Source organism: Penicillium riverlandense (assembly GCF_028828495.1).
Source record: "Penicillium riverlandense strain IBT 135883 chromosome Unknown utg000008l_segment0_segment0, whole genome shotgun sequence".
Lineage (NCBI taxonomy): Eukaryota > Fungi > Ascomycota > Eurotiomycetes > Eurotiales > Aspergillaceae > Penicillium > Penicillium riverlandense.
This window is the reverse complement of record NW_026643199.1, coordinates 2475618-2491657: the sequence shown is the minus strand read 5'-3', so window position 1 is coordinate 2491657 and position 16040 is coordinate 2475618. Positions and strand designations below refer to the sequence as shown.

The 16040-nt window shown below is 50.7% G+C and overlaps 6 protein-coding genes across 6 annotated transcripts; 2 read left to right on the top strand and 4 right to left on the bottom strand.

The window, feature by feature from the left end:
• Window positions 1-303: 303 nt before the first annotated feature.
• On the top strand, window positions 304-1337 carry N7474_010010 (uncharacterized protein; the record flags this gene model as incomplete). Its single annotated transcript, XM_057201420.1, has 3 exons — window positions 304-794; window positions 866-1115; window positions 1179-1337. Coding segments are annotated over 3 exons (900 nt in total), but the record flags the coding sequence as incomplete, so codon positions are not given.
• Window positions 1338-2172: 835 nt separating this feature from the next.
• Window positions 2173-3154, bottom strand: N7474_010009 (SUR7/PalI family protein; the record flags this gene model as incomplete). The annotated part of the gene is made up of 2 exons (XM_057201419.1): window positions 2173-2961; window positions 3017-3154. 2 exons carry the CDS (start codon window positions 3152-3154, stop codon window positions 2173-2175), a joined length of 927 nt encoding a protein of 308 aa, XP_057049406.1.
• A 1421-nt stretch (window positions 3155-4575) lies between these two features.
• Window positions 4576-5843, bottom strand: N7474_010008 (glycoside hydrolase family 5 protein; the record flags this gene model as incomplete). Its single annotated transcript, XM_057201418.1, has 6 exons — window positions 4576-5102; window positions 5153-5250; window positions 5299-5363; window positions 5413-5565; window positions 5630-5688; window positions 5747-5843. 6 exons carry the CDS (start codon window positions 5841-5843, stop codon window positions 4576-4578), a joined length of 999 nt encoding a protein of 332 aa, XP_057049405.1.
• Window positions 5844-6642: 799 nt separating this feature from the next.
• Window positions 6643-7728, bottom strand: N7474_010007 (putative cellulose-binding GDSL lipase/acylhydrolase; the record flags this gene model as incomplete). Its single annotated transcript, XM_057201417.1, has 5 exons — window positions 6643-6846; window positions 6900-7155; window positions 7214-7460; window positions 7521-7603; window positions 7658-7728. The coding sequence occupies 5 exons, from the start codon at window positions 7726-7728 to the stop codon at window positions 6643-6645; spliced, it is 861 nt and encodes a 286-aa protein (XP_057049404.1).
• Window positions 7729-8400: 672 nt separating this feature from the next.
• Window positions 8401-11915, bottom strand: N7474_010006 (tRNA (34-2'-O)-methyltransferase regulator RTT10; the record flags this gene model as incomplete). Its single annotated transcript, XM_057201416.1, has 3 exons — window positions 8401-9153; window positions 9208-11847; window positions 11898-11915. The coding sequence occupies 3 exons, from the start codon at window positions 11913-11915 to the stop codon at window positions 8401-8403; spliced, it is 3411 nt and encodes a 1136-aa protein (XP_057049403.1).
• A 292-nt stretch (window positions 11916-12207) lies between these two features.
• On the top strand, window positions 12208-15531 carry N7474_010005 (ssDNA endodeoxyribonuclease RAD2; the record flags this gene model as incomplete). The annotated part of the gene is made up of 1 exon (XM_057201415.1): window positions 12208-15531. One exon carries the CDS (start codon window positions 12208-12210, stop codon window positions 15529-15531), a length of 3324 nt encoding a protein of 1107 aa, XP_057049402.1.
• Between the last annotated feature and the right edge of the window lie 509 nt (window positions 15532-16040).

Sequence of the window (16040 nt, the reverse complement as noted above, 5' to 3'; positions counted from 1 at the left end):
ATACTAGTGGATGATGGCAATCATTTCATCATTACATATGTCTAAGGCTCAATATGATGTGTGGTGTCATTACGTGGTGTGCCCAGGGTCCATGATCCGTAGTTGACGCTATCCCTTTTCTAAGTTCAGCTTAACTCGTTACCTACATATTTCAATCACCTGGACCTGGCTGCCCACCATCTTCACTGCCAACCTTCAGCATCACATGGATAGTTTCTCCCTCCCCTTTATCAATTTTCTGACGAACTGTGCTTAATATCCATCTCCCCTTCCCAATGTCACGCTCTCTCTCTCTGTGTGGAGATGGATGGGCAGACCTTCCGTCGGCGACACGGTGTTCTCAAGCAACTTTATCAACGAGTCAAGGACTATGAACCATTCTTCCTCTCCCCTGGCGATCTCCAAGATCTCGGAATTCAAGCTCGTCAAGTGGGCATAACAGATGATGGAGTTCTGCAATTCCACCCGTGCTTTTTCCGGCCTTACCCGGAAAGAGTCCTCCAGAAATATCCAATTGCCACTTCGCGAATGACCAAAAACATTTCACCGCTGAACCGCCACCTGGACTTTGATTCGTATTTGAGAAGCGCCCACGAATATGGGAATTTCCCAGACGCTCTCAAATGTGCAATTGATGATTACGCACTTCATATGGAAATATTGGGACCGGATGAGTGGTTCAGCCGCGCCACGGACACAGAGCGTCACATCGACGACCAGATTGGGGCTGCTCGAAAAGGACGACTGAAAGACTCTTCTCTCCTCAAACTTGGAGCGCTCGACATCATGTGGCGGTAAGTGAAAAGAGAAGGTTTGCGAGTTTGCTAGTTTTCGAGTTTCCAATTGTGTGCTAAACATGAACTAGAACTAAAGAGAGGAGAGGAGAGCCCCCGACAAGTGAGAGTGGCCGTCCGGATCCAGTCTGGCAGATAAAAAACATTCTCGAGGATAGTGACGAAAAATTCCCTATGCCACATGCGATTATGACAACTCTCGCGCACGTTCCCGCAAATGAGGCAGACCAGAGTCTCACTCTCCATGAAGTGAGAGCCATCGTATACATGACTCACCTTCGAACATCCCACAGGCCCTTTTCGACCCATCCGATCCATCCAGTAAGTAAGAATACACCGTCACAGCCTAACTCTTAACTGACCCATGTCTGTCTCCGTGGATAGCTATTGGTTATCTCTTACATGGGCCAAAAGCACGGAAGGATCATTCAAGCTTCGTTTGATGGAAAGAATTTGGTTCTACAATACTCGCAATTGTGGAGCTTCGCGGACGACGATACGGCACCGGTGGAGCTGTTCATTCGCTATTATATTAGCCAGCTCGTTGGGATTCCTTGTCGAAAATGCTATACCGCTAGACCGAAAGTACCCTGTGCTTGACTAGCTAATACAGTCATTTCATAGTCGACACGATTCCTGATGGCAGGCCACTGAGGAGTCTATAGATTCAATGGATCTAGATTAGCTATCTGGTACGAGGCTCGGTGTGTGTTGTTGCTGTTTCTGGAGTAGAGCTCCGTACACACAGATTACCCAAGTTGGCTAGCTCCATAGTGAGCCAACGCCGTCAAAAGTTAGTTGGGCTGCTGAGTTCCACTAACTACAAACAGTAACTACAGTGGGGATATGTATGGATCGGCTTAAGATGGGCCCTCATTTGCTCGCGTAGTGCTTGGCCTCCACCGGGTTATTAGCATCTAACCCAGCGGGGAGTAGTCGGGTTTGGGGTAGACAAATAGAGATCGTCAGGGGGGTCGCGCGCACGGAGCAGAGAAGGGGGTGAATGGGAACAACGCAAGGACCCGGCGCCACTGAGGTCACGAAGGCTTGTTTACTGGGATCAATCAGATAAATCAAGTTTTCAGGATAAACACTACTGGAAGATAATCGCAATGATGAAATAATAGGTATGGTATATTTGATTCACTCTGAACATGTACGGCATGCCAAATGCCTGAAAATACGTAGTTGGATATGGTATCGTCATCAATCACACACGAAAAAGAAAGTCTTCGTCAAGTAGGAATCATGAGAAAGGTAAAAAATGAGAAAAGAAATGCCCTGTCATTTGGACAATCACAGTAACGCCAGAAATCCCAAGAACGCTCCACGAGACGAATCGTACACGAACAAATAAAACACCTTGTAAGGATTTTACTTAGTTGCGATACGGCTCGTAAGAGTGGCCCTGATGACCATGAGGACCGACGGGCTCATAGTTGTACGGGGCTTTCTCGGCCATGATACCATTGCCACGGTTCTTGTGGTGGTAGGGCGATCGACCGGAGCAGCAGCAGACGGAGAACAGCCAGAAGATGTTGGCGGCGATAGCGAAGGCCGCGGCGAGCCAGGTAGCGGCGTAGATGTTCGTGCCCAGGTTACCGGTGACGCCGTAGGCCTTGAGGTTACCCTCGACGACGCCCTTGAGGATGACGAACATGGCGGTCGAGGTGGCGGAGGCGGCGATGGTGAACAGGCAGGCGGCAGTCGAGAATAGGAAGACCACGCAGCTGCCCCAGCGGCTGCAGATGGCGAAGGCAGCGAGGATGAGCTCGAGGCAGGTCGCGACGAAGGCGATGATGTACGCGATGAACATCCACTTGGACACGGCCTTGTAGACCTTCATGCCCTTGTTGTACGCGCTGGGCAGCTCATCCCGCATCGCTTGGGTGTCGATGTCCCAGACCTGGAGCGGGTTGAAGTAGAACTCGCTCTTGGGCTTGGAGCACCAGGTGGTGTCGAACTCATCGCCGTTCTGGACCGTGCCGTCGCAGTAGCCCCAGAGACCGATGTCGTAGAAATCCTTCAGGTTGACATCGTTCTTGACGGCGTCGACGAAGTTTTGCACCTGCTGAACACTGATCTCATTCGAGAGGTGGGTGTCCTCCAGGATGGTTTGGATCTCCTGTGTTGTTTTGGTTGAGGTCGTGATGTTCTCGGTGTTGATCTATAGGCGGTGATCTGTTAGTGACATCTCTCGATTGGGTGGTGAGTACACATACCCGGAAGAAGTACAGGTTGTTCTTGGTGCTGGACTTGGAGTCGGTGCAGCCGATGCCGACGAAGATCAGACAGATCAACGAGGCGACGGTGAGCACATAGGGCGTGAAGATACACGCGATACGACCGGCTTTGCCCATGGTGATTAATTAATTAATTCAACGACGGCGATGAGGAAAGACGGAGTTGGGAGAGAGAGTAGTTGAGTGAGGAAGGGGGATCAGAGCAGGACAGGGGAAGCCTTTCTTTTAATGTTGATCTCCTGGTACAGCCCGCCCTCCACCAGCCTCCCACGCAAAACCACACGGTCAGGCCAATCAAGCCGCGTTGCACTCAGCCACGCTGCTTCTATTTGTGGCTGCGCTATTCCTGAACAGGCAATGTCCCTGGCTTTTCGCTGACTAACCATCTGGATTTGGTCCTCAAGAGTGTTTACTTACTCTTCTGATTGATTCTTTTATTGTTACTATTATTCTATACCAGACAAAGCACACTACTCGACTCCTACATCACTGCATCACAGACGACGCCGCGTTTCCCAGTTCTTCTCGATAATCACGATCGTCATACCACTACCCGATGGAGCACACACGGGCCTCGTCACTTCCCAGCCCTGTGGGTCACTTCCGAATTTTCGTGGCACAGCCCTTTCGGCCACCAGTCGCGCCAAGACTAGGCATCTCCGTTCTGCGGCATGTGGCACTGGGTTTTCCCTCTTGAGGCCTGAAGTGCCGTGTGGCATCTTAGCCCTGCCCGATCCACAGCCACAGACCTCGAATGGAGTGTTTCTATATTTATTCTGCCGTCCATGATTGATTACGTACTTTTCTATTCCAGATAGAAACTGCCACTGCTGACGAACCTCTCCTATACATGTTGGCTTGATCGGTGCGCAGCCTGCCACGAATCATGCTCGTCATGTACAACGTGTGCTACGGACTTGGCTGGTGCCTTGAACGGCCTAAACTCACCGACCGTAGCCTTGGTAGGACTACATACTACTCATGGTATGATCACATACCAAAATCGTGACATGCATAAAAAGCCAGAATCCACGAGCTATTCCTAATCCAAGAGTAAAATATATTAATTATCCAATAGGTACATAGTATTTCACATGAAGCTATGACCCCGTCGATGAGATTAAACAGGATTAAGCAGCCATGCCACGATAAATCCTGTTTCGACCCCACACCCCACCAATATGTATACACTCTATTTCTGGCCGGGCCTTGGCAACCAACACGCAGGTCGCGAGATCTGCGCGAACAGGGAGTGACGTTGGAATTCGAGCTGCCTCGGTCTAGATTTGGGAGAGTGCCTTGGGACACTATCAGGCCGTCGCTGGGATTCGGGTAATCCCTTACAACCACTGAAGAAATCAGCGTCTATAAATGTTGGATAAAGGGTGCTGTTTCACAGCCCTTGTGGTGCTACTCCTCAATGGTGACTTTTTACTTCATTATATCTTGGGTGTTGTTGGTTGATGAGAGTACTTATTCTTGCAGGAAAGAAAGGGCCGACCCAGCCAGACCTTTCATCCCCAATTGCTTTCTTCTAACTACAGATACGGCTGTAGGGTAGACATCATCCCCGTATAGGCCTCCCCACTAGGCGGCTCCATGCTAAACATATAGTCCCCCCACCACGGTCCGGCAGCCCACCACATAGCCCCCATCCAGACATCAGTGTTATCAGCCAGATAATCCAACATACCCGTGATGGCAGTCTCGCACACATCATTGACACCGCCGGCGAACTCGCCTATGACGCCGACTTTGCTGTTGTCCTTGAGCCACTGCGTTGCGTTCGTGACTCGCTCTTCGCCAATGGTGGTCGAGACGCAGTCTGCGCTGGTGCCGGAGCCGTCGGAGTCGAGGTACTGGTGCATCTCGTAGACGATCTTGTTCTGTGGATCCGTGAGGGCCTTCAGGTTGTCGTTCACGGTCGTCCAGGTCCATGCGCCTGTGTAGGAGTTGCCCTCGACGAAAATGTATTGCGAGGTCGCTCCTGCTGCGCGGATACCGTCGATGGCGGCTTGGTTGAGGTTTAGCACGAGAGTCTGGTCCATGTCGTGGTATTCGTTGTCTGGATATAAGTCAATCAACAATTATCACGTCTTATTGGGAATAGCTTACTTGTGTCAAAGATGGCTAGGTCATTCGACTTGAACTGGCCTGCGACATTCGTCCAGAAAGTCTGGAAGTCTGAAGTGCTGCTGATGATATCTCCATTGCTGTACAATCTCGTCAGTATTCATCCAGACCAAGAAATGGTGACTTACTATCTTCCATAGTTATGCGGATCCAGCACAGCATGCGCGCCTGCATCGGTAATGGCATTCACAACCTGCACCCTGTCAGTACTTGATATATTTAAGCCACGAAGACGAAATTACCGTAGTGAGATTCTGCAGATAGTCCTCGTCAAACGACCCCGTCATAGAAGTCGGCACAAGCCGTTCCATCAGGAACGTCACCCGGAAGATATTCATGCCCTTGCCAATGAGAATCTTAATGGTGCTTGGGTCGGGGAAGATGAAATCGGTTCCCTGCAAAGGAGGCCAGTCAGTAGATAGAAGAAATCTTGAGGGTGTTAGTTAATTGAGCACATACGTAAACACCGGGAATACTGGTCGAGCCGAATTCCGCACCCGACTCGCTCGCTCCGAACCCTGTGTTATCAGATTAATTTCAATGCGTATGATTCAACCAGGTTAATGGATCTAGTACATTGGAAGGGAGATGCTCTTTTCGCAAAGCTCTTTGACGGAGCTGCCGCTGCGGATCCAGCCGCGGCAGCGAGGAGAACAAGTTGGTTGAGTCTCATGCTGATATAGAAACTGGGAATGGTGAACCACAAGAGGATAGATGTGCCAAATAGAAATCCTGTCCTAAGTAACACGGGAAATATCCCACTTTATATTTCTCCGTAGCTTATACGTCTAACCCATCTTTGAAACACTTGGCACGGAGTTTGAATATTTGCTCTATTTCAAGACAGGTCCTCAGTCCGTCTGTGTCCGTCTCGAGTCAATGCATAGACGGCACGGATTTAGTTAGCACCAGCAAACCCGGGTTAACTAATATCCTCCAGTCTTGGGGCGAGCAATTCCTTCAGGGACATATGCAGGGCCTTCTGGGTGGCAGGTTCCTCCGTTCGAGGGGTCGTGACTAGGGCTATTTCCGTGGCGCTTCAGGCATCGATCGGCAGGAGGGAAATTGGAGATGTGGTTGGCGGGTGGCTTGTTTTAGGTTTTGTGGGGTTCCTCGGAGAAGGATGGATCCTTTGTTGTTTCATGTTATTAGCTTGTCTCGAATGTATAGAGAGATTAATTTGGAAGACTTCTGCTCTATATAACTGTCGAGTATGCAATTATGTGAATGCAAAATTCTCAAGAAGATGCAAATGGCAGGAAAAATTCCAGAGCCCATCGGGCTTAAATTGACCAGGCGCTAACTACGGTGCTTGTTTATTCCATCTGAAACAGGGGATTTCCGGTGTAGACGCATTTTATCACAATTAATGAAAGTTTTAGTCGCGGATAAGATTAAATTGTCAATATCTAACCGTACCTGCATCGGAAATATTGTCATTTCTACGACCGATATCGAATGTTTCCTTCTCTTTACCACGCCCCAAAGGGATGAAGATACTTCTTCATATCAGCAGCTTGCAGCTTATGATACTTCTGGCCTGGATGATAGTTATTCCACCAAACACAGCTGACACCATCGTCATTGATACAGGTTGCATTCGGGTACCCATATGCATTGGGGCGGTCGAGGACATTTGTCATAAAGGACCACGAGTCGTAGAGGATTGGTGTTGCCTGCAACAATCAGTACTAAACACAAGTCAACACAAAACCGAGAAAATACGCACATCTTGGTGCTTCGCTCCAAAATTTTTGACCATCGAGCTGAGCGCATCATTAAACACCTTCAACCATGCCGCGTGCGCTTCCACCACGTCCGACCCCTGGTCAAGGAATAATGGGGACCGGCTCGTAGGCGGGACATTAAGAAACAAGAACTTGCGTCCGCCATCAGAGTAGATTTCCTCTGCCAGAGATTGGTATTTGTTAATCAAGACGGGCACCATGTCGCTTGCGTTATAGCTTGAGAATGCCCGGCCGACACTAGAAAAAACAATGTCAGTATCTCTTTGTTCACAAAAATGGGAGGTGACAGTAATACTCATTGATCCCAATCCAGAATCCAAAAACGACATCGTTCGAAGACCATGGCGCGGAGGCGGGCTTGCTGGCATAATAGGTTTGGAAACTGTCCACTTGCGTCGCCATATCTTCGACGGTAGCGTTGATGATGTGGTTGTCGATGGTTGCGCCTCCTACAGCGAGGTTGTAGCCGAGGATCAGAGAGGAGTTGTCTACTGTTACCAGGTCCTCAATCCAGTTGAGTCCGCCGCCTGTTGTTCCAGTTCCTTAAAATTGGGTATGAGTATTCTTTTTTCAGGTAGTGGTTGCAATCCTAGCTGTCTTACCCAATGCCGGATTACCCATTGGGTCTGAAGGCGATGGCTGCACGCCCGTAACATCAAAATCACTTTGCGAATAAGAGTCACCGCTGTACAATGTTTTAGTTGGTGTTTAGTAGATAGTACACAGAAATACTTCTTACAAGGTAAAAAAATAAGTAGTCTTCGTGCTCGACCACTCCTTCGGCTGCGGCGATGGTGCCGCTGCAGCCATGGCTATGACCATAAAACAAGCGAGATGCTTCATGGTGACTGAATTGACTACAATACACAAAATGAAGAGGTTGCAGTTGTATGTATGGCGGAGAAAATAAGAGTAAAAGAAGTAACTACTGCACATTCTTCGACTAGCGGGTCTTATATGCTTGCCTTGTTTACTCCCTTGCTACGACTCTCATTCCCCACGCTAGCTGTGGAATTTTAGTGACAGGCGCAAAATCCGGAGAAAATTAACGCCCCAATACCCTGTTTCCCTCGTGACAGTTTATCGCCCCCAATTCCTTTCCCTTGCAGGGTTTATTGGTGGGGTTTCAACCTGCGTACGCTCATGCATGGAGTAATTCCCGAGCCCAGGACATTATTGCGGGGCAAGGCGATTGTTCTGCATTTGCCAAGGGCTGAAGAACTCAGGCATTGAGAACGATGCGCCGGTACCCCGGCCCGGCGTATACTCCGCTGTTTATGGAGACGCGGGGTAGCTGGACCATTCCTTCTTGAACACAGCATATACGAGCTGGCACTTGTAGAGCACACCCGGAGCTAGCTGGCGATGCTTAGGACATCTGAAGATAGTTATCAGATATGCATGCTGACACGTTCATTAATCTTTATCTACACCCAGCATTGATCTATATACATCGAGCATTTACATCGTCATCACACATCCTCACCGCAAGTCCACCTCATACAATTCCATGCCCACGCCGCAGACCAACAGTTTTGGCTGCGCTCCATCAGACGCAGATGCATTATTGTTCGTGACCGCCAGCTGATTCCTCCCCACAAGGCCCAGCGACGAAACATCAGCCACAGAGCTATATCTGTCTAAGAGGTATTCGACGCGGATATCCCGCAGCGCGGGATCCACAGTTACAGACCAGATCTTGACTCGGTGATCGTTACCCGATGATGCGAGCGTTATACTTGAAAATTGATCTGACTGCTGCGACTGACACAGGACTTTGACGGCGGTTACCGAGGCGGCGTGCGCATCGGGAACAGATACGGTACCAACGAGCGCGTTCGCACTGGGTTCAGAGAGAGACGTACTTAAAAGAGACACAGACAAAGAGTTATCATCGCCTCCGGTCACGATCAGAGTAGCTGTGTCGGATAGAGACACCAGCTCCATCGCTTTGATGCTGTTGGAGTGGATCTGATACCGATTCTCGCAGGTGATCTCCGCCGGCGAGGTAGACGGAAATGATGGCCTAGCAGCCAGAGTAGACGACGTGATTGTGTAGAAAAGCTCAAGGCCAGCGGTGAGGTCCCAGACAGTGAAGTATCCATCAGTCGCGGCCGTGATCAGACTCAAGGACGAGTCCTTCAGCACAAAGTGCGCTTGAGTAAGGCAGTTCGTCATGTATTTCCCTTTGGCGAGGAGAGTGAAAGTAGAGGCAGAGGGCGAGAAGTGGAAGATCTGTAACAAGGTTAATTCCACGCATTACTGGCAGACGAAAAGAGTGTGTTTTACCTTGAGCGTGGAGTTGGAGAGAACAAGACAGATCAGAAAACCCTGGTTTACGCCCTCACCTTCCACATCCAGGACATCGAAGCTCGTTATGCGAAGATCGGACTTCGGGTCACTTTTGGGGCTGGCAGCCATCATCATGGTGGCAACCCCGAAGGAAGGAATCAATCGGACTCTCCAGACAAAAAACTCCTCGGAGGCAGCACTGGTGAAAAGATAGCGACCATCCTTCGACCAACTGACCTGTTGAATCCCAGAGTTGTGCATATTCAGCAAGCGCAGAGACTCAAAGCTCCCCCACGGGCTTGCGCTCGAAGTAGCTGACGGCGTGAATATACGCACAGTGGTATCTTCCGCACCAGTAGCGAAAAGTAGTTGTCCTCCACCAGGGGGATTGAAGACATCCAAAGCCTTGATTTCCCGCCCATGGCCTCCAGCTCGTAGGGAACGATTAATATCCGCCTGGATCCAAACCTTTTTCAGTTCTGTTCCTTCTCTCCATAGAAGCAAGGCATCTTTGATTCCTTCAGTGCCGGGCTGGAACACCCAGCTACGGCGAAAGCCACCGGAAGCGATGGATGTGAGGTCCATTTGCTTGGACTCGTTTCGCAGGACAAAATCTTGCGATCTGAAACCGTACAGCATCAGATCGTGTGTGTTTGCATCGAAATAACCTCCGCAGATGTTTTGGCCAAGAGAAGACGAGGTACGATGCACCAATCGCAGGGACATCTCTGCGTTTTCTTTCACCTCCATTTCACGAAGACAAAAGTTTCCGTCTCGGCCGCAGGTCAACAAGTATTCCAGCTCGGAGCCGTCGGTGCTGTTCTCTGATGATACCGTGCTAATGTGCGAGACACCTTCACGGCCATGACCGCGCCGGTCGTTCACCAGTGGCTGCGGGGATTTGCTTGCCCCTGAAACTCGATGTACGGTCAAGCCACCGAGTTTGGATCCCAGGATCAGATATCGGCCACCAAAAATCAAGGATGCACACGACACCGTAAATGGGGGTGGCAGGTAGATCTCAAACGACTCAATTTGTGGATGGTCGCTGTTCCAGCCCGTTACTGTAAACAGCATCGCCTTGTCATCTTTTAGAAAAGAAGCAAGGAATGAAAGCTTCTCATTTTCAAACGAGCGGTTATCAAGAGGCCACAGGCCAAAGGGTCGTTCACCAATTTCCAGAAGATCAGAAACTGACTTCTTGCTGTGGTTATACAGCCGGATCCGGCCTCGGCTGTTGCTTATCAATGCCAGCCCTCTCTGGGGTATACCGCTAAGAACGACAAAAGAGCGAAATTCTTCAAAAAGGCACAGGGTCTCCCAGGTGACACCCACGTCCGTATCTGAACTCACAGACCCCAGCTGGATCTCGCCGCTAGTTGAACAGGCAATGAGACAGTCCTGTGCCACAAAGTCAAAGCATCTCCATCCTTCGTATCTGGACTGCTTCTTCACTGTTCTGTCGACTTCATTGATTTTGAAGCTCTTCAATGCACCGTCTGCACCCCCGGTATAAACAACTGTATCGTTATCCTTGGCGCAAAGATCGAGTGACCAGATGTGTTTTCCAGAGTGATGGTGGACCGAGGAAATTTGCCGAAGGTGATAATTTGTCTTTTGCTGTGACGACGTCTCCCAGCTGAGATCCCAAATAATGCACGTAGAATCCTCCCCATGAGACACCAGACCCAACCTCATTTGGCTCTTTTCCCTGATGGGATGAAAACGAACACCCCATATGCGAGCATCGTGACCGAAAGCCTTTGCAACACAGGATTCAGAACCGACCACTTGATCCTCCCCGGCATTAGCACCAAATCCAGTACTCCGAAGCTCGAATCCATCCGAGGAGTATGCAGAGGGATCCAGTGCATTTTTGTGTTCGCAGTCCGAGATATCCCATATTCTAACAGTCCGATCATCACTGCAACTCGCCAAGAGCCGACCCGATTGACCATCATTCAAAGAAGGGATCTGGGGCGATATGCGTACATCAAAGATCGAGCCGTCATGACCAGTGAAGAAATGATGGATGGAGCCAATTGCTTTGCCTTGGTCCAAAAAGCAAGACCAGACGATAATCTCCCCGAAAACCGTTCCAGCCGTGACCAAGATGTGAGATGCAGAAAGTATTATCACGTCGGCGGAATACAGCATAGACTTGACGCTTGTGACAAGCTGGTGGATGTGGATGGCGGCCTTGTACTTGCCGATCTCGGCTTCAACGAGCTTCAGACCCAGTGCTGCATTGTTGGCGGTAACAAGATAAGCCGTGTCGTGTGCATTGTCGATGGCGGCGCATCCGCTCATGATCCAGTCCGGGGCAAGGAACTCGGCAGTGGCCAGCAATATCGAGACATTTGAGGCGTGCGAGGTTCCACTTTCAGAATTCAAGTAAAGATTCACCACGCGTAGGGACTGGCCACCCCAAACAATGACCTGAGCATGGTGAGGGTCATGATTGAGAGGGATGAACCCGTGGACATTGTTGCGTCTGAATGTCTGGATTTGGGCCGCCACATCCCCGGTCTTCTCATCAATGACACGGAAAAATGATCCCTGTCCTTGAAATATAAACCTACTATCGCCCCAAGTAAACGCCTTCAACGCTGTTATGGGTAGACAAGCATCGACATGCTGTATTTTGGGAGTCAGACGAGCAATTTACAGTTAAAGCGGACACTGACCTTGAGAGTGAAAGACATTACTGGATGCTCTATACATCTAGACAACAGACAGCAGGCCGACTGGCTTTTCCCCTCCACGCAGTAAAAAATGACTTCCGTCTTTTTCAGTCCATCCAGACTGCTTATCTAATCTCAGCGGCACTATCCCCAAACAAGAATAATTGCGCACGTGACCTCGCGCCTTCTCTCGTGTTGGACCATGTCATCGCATCCAACATCTGAGACTCCTTCGTGATCTCCACGATGCGAACCATCACTACAGCCTCCCCCTGTAACTTCATATCATAACGTCACCTGCCTCTGACTCGCCATGGGTGTCACCGGGCTGTGGACAGTCGTCCAGCCCTGCGCCCGGCCCGTCAAGCTCGAGACCCTCAACAAGAAACGGCTGGCCGTCGACGCGTCGATCTGGATCTACCAATTCCTAAAAGCCGTGCGAGACAAAGAAGGCAATGCACTGCGCAACTCACATATCGTGGGTTTCTTCCGCCGCATATGCAAGCTGCTCTACTTTGGAATCCGACCCGTTTTTGTCTTTGATGGGGGCGCCCCCGTTCTCAAACGACAGACGATCGCAGCGCGAAAGAAAAGACGCGAGGGGCGCCGAGAAGATGCGGCGAGGACGGCGGGGAAGCTGCTGGCTGTGCAGATGCAGCGATCTGCCGAGGAAGAGGCCGAAACGCGGCGGCGGAATAAGAAACGGCCCGAAGATCAAGAAGAAGTTCCTGATGCCCCGGTATATGCCGAGGAGACCTTCATGACGGAGAAGGAGAAACAACAAAACCGGCGATTCAAGAAGAAAGATGCCTACCATTTACCGAACCTAGATGTTTCGCTGGAAGAGATGGGAGCCCCCAACGACCCGCGGATCATGTCGCAGGAAGAACTGGAAGAATATGCGAGGCAGTTTCACCAGGGTCAAGATATTAATCTTTATGACTTCTCTAAAATCGACTTCGACAGTCCCTTTTTCCTCAGTCTGCCCGCCACCGACCGATACAATATCCTCAATGCGGCAAGGCTGCGAAGTCGGCTGAGAATGGGATACTCGAAAGAGCAGCTAGACACGATGTTCCCGGATCGTATGGCCTTTTCCAAGTTTCAAATTGACCGAGTCAAGGAGCGAAATGATCTTACGCAACGATTGATGAATATCAATGGCATGAATGGGGAAGAAGCATTCTATAACTCTGGTCAGCGGATCGCTGGCGAACGCGGGAGAGAATATGTTTTGGTCAAGGACAGCGCAATGGAAGGCGGATGGGTCCTTGGTGTTGTGGGAAATAAGGACGAAGGCCAGGAAGACAAGCCTATTGATCTTGATCGACATGACCAGGCGGAGCCTTTGTCAGAAGACGCCGAGTCAGAAGATGAATTCGAGGATGTTCCGATTGAGGGCCTCAACCGACTCCCCAAGCTTCCTTTCCTTCGTGAAGGTGTATTCGACCAGTCGCTTCAGCGGGCGAGGGAAGATTCAGGCGTGCAAGAAGCGATTGACAGGTCTCGCCATGATTTACGGAGAGCTTCGACACATGAAGACGACTCGCTGTTTGTTCAAGGCGGAGATTTTGGCAGCGAGATGAACCGTGATGCCGGTATCTTTGAAGATGAGGAGGATGAGGATCTCCAAAAAGCCCTCACATTATCATTACAGCACGATGAAGAGCAGAACGACGAAGACATGCCCGATATCGCTATCAATCGACCAAAGGAGCCAATATTTCCTCCTGAGCCAACAAAAGACATAGCACTTGAGAGTGACGACGACATGGACTTTGCTGTCGCCATGGCGCAATCTAAGGTTTCCCAAAAAGAACGACCCAAAAATGCATTTTCCGGACCTCTTCCTTTTGAATCTATCAAACTTAATAAAACCAGAAGAGATCAGCCTGCTGAAAATGACAAGGAGGCCGGTGGATTCGTGAGAGAATCCAAAAAGCCGTCGAAAAAGAAAGAAGGGCCACTGCCGCCTTGGTTCGTGGGTGAACGCGATGATACGCAATTCATTGTTGATTCGACAGACGTTCATGAGAGAGATCAGGAGCGGCAAATGGCGCCAGATCATCTTTTCCTATCCAATCGCCGATCACCAGACATAATTGATGTTGACAACTTGCCAGAAATGAAGGAAGTGGTCGATCTCGAGGCCGATTCAAAGAAGCAGGTGTCCGAAATGGAGAAGCTTGAGACGGCCATTGAGGTAGACGACGCGGTGAAGGAGGTGCCTGATTCTATATCTCACAAGAGCATAGATATGGAACCGACAGCCATTGAAGTTCCTAAACAGCCAGTCGCAGTTGAACAAACCCTCGATGAGCCACACCCGCAGGTTGTTTCCTTGGGCGTTGAGCAATCTCAGTACCCGGAGTTGAAGGAGGAATTGACTGCAACACCGGCAGAGATCGCAGGCGATGCTGCCCCTGCGCAGGAATGGCCATCACAGCCCCAACGTTCTCTCTCGCCTGAATTTGAAGATGTCCTGCCGTCTACAACGGGCCCTGAAATCACTGTCAGCACCGTCGGTTACTCCGCTCCAACTGCCCCGCCTCTTGAAGACACCGGCCGGCCAGAGGTCCTGGCAGAGGGCGAGGACGAATACAGTGATCCAGAAGATGAAGAACTACTGCAACAGCTTGCCGCTGAGGGGGAAGAGCATGTCCGGTTTGCGAAAACCCTCAATTCGGCTGCTCCTAACCAAGATGCCTTCGATTACGAACAAGAGCTCAAGCAGCTGCGCAACCAGCAAAAGAAGGATCTTCGTGATGCAGACGACGTGACCCAGATCATGATCAATGAGTGTCAGCAGCTGTTGGGACTCTTTGGGCTGCCCTACATTACCGCCCCCATGGAGGCAGAAGCGCAATGCGCCGAGCTCGTCTCACTCGGCCTTGTGGACGGAATTGTTACGGATGATAGCGATGTCTTTCTGTTTGGCGGTACGAGGGTCTACAAGAACATGTTCAACCAGAGCAAGTTTGTGGAATGCTACCTGACCTCGGATCTGGAGAAAGAGTACTCCCTTCACCGAGAGAAGCTGATCAGCTTTGCGCACCTTCTCGGCAGCGACTACACGGAGGGCATTCCCGGCATCGGTCCCGTCACCGCGCTGGAGATCGTGACCGAGTTTTCGAGTCTCGAGGAGTTCCGCGACTGGTGGATGCAGGTGCAGATGGGCATGAACAACCCCGACGACAGCCACGCCGCATTCCGGAAGAAATTCCGCAAGAAGGCGTCGAAGATCTTTCTGCCCCCCGCGTTCCCAAACCCGCTGGTTGACACGGCCTACCTCGAGCCCGAGGTCGACGCCGACCCATCGCAGTTCCAATGGGGCGTGCCAGACCTGACCGGCCTGCGCAATTTCCTGATGACCACGATCGGCTGGAGTCAGGAGCGCACCGATGAGATCTTGTTGCCGGTCATCCGCGACATGAACCGGCGCCAGCAAGAGGGTACGCAGTCGAACATCACGCACTTCATGCAGGGTTCACTGGGGGCAGGGGCATTTGCGCCTCGCGTGCACCGCAGCGGACCGAGTCGCATGGAGAAAGCATTCAGCCGACTGCAGCAACAGGCGCAGGACCCTACTAATGAGGGGTCGGAGAAACGAGGGCAGAAACGCAAGGCGCGCACATAGATTAAATTAAAAATGCACTAGGCAGTCCTAGGTGGCAATTGACCCAGTGGTTGAAGTGCACATCCCCCACCGATCGCCCGAATTAAGCAGTGCTTTGGCATACCTCCACTACTGACGATCTGGATCAAGGACATAAAGTAGATGGATGACTCCAGGAACAGTCAGCCCCTCGATGCAACCCTGGACGAACCGACTCATGACATGATCGAGTGCAGGAACGCAGAGTCATGACATCACGACCATTGGTTGCTCCATGACGTGGGGATAGTACAGTAGAGTCCTAACTAGCAAACTACTAACGAAACTAACTGCTTCAGCACAGCCTCGCTGGAGGGGATAAGTGGGATCGCGACGAATCGGGTAAGGTCCGCCCCCTTCTCGACGTCACCAGCATCGGCAACCTCAGTCAAGCTCTCACTACTTCAACGCCGTCTACTCTCTGTCTCCCCTGAAGACCCAACATTTCCCTCCCCTAAAACGGTTGCAGTCAAGTGAGAGCTTCCGTCGCC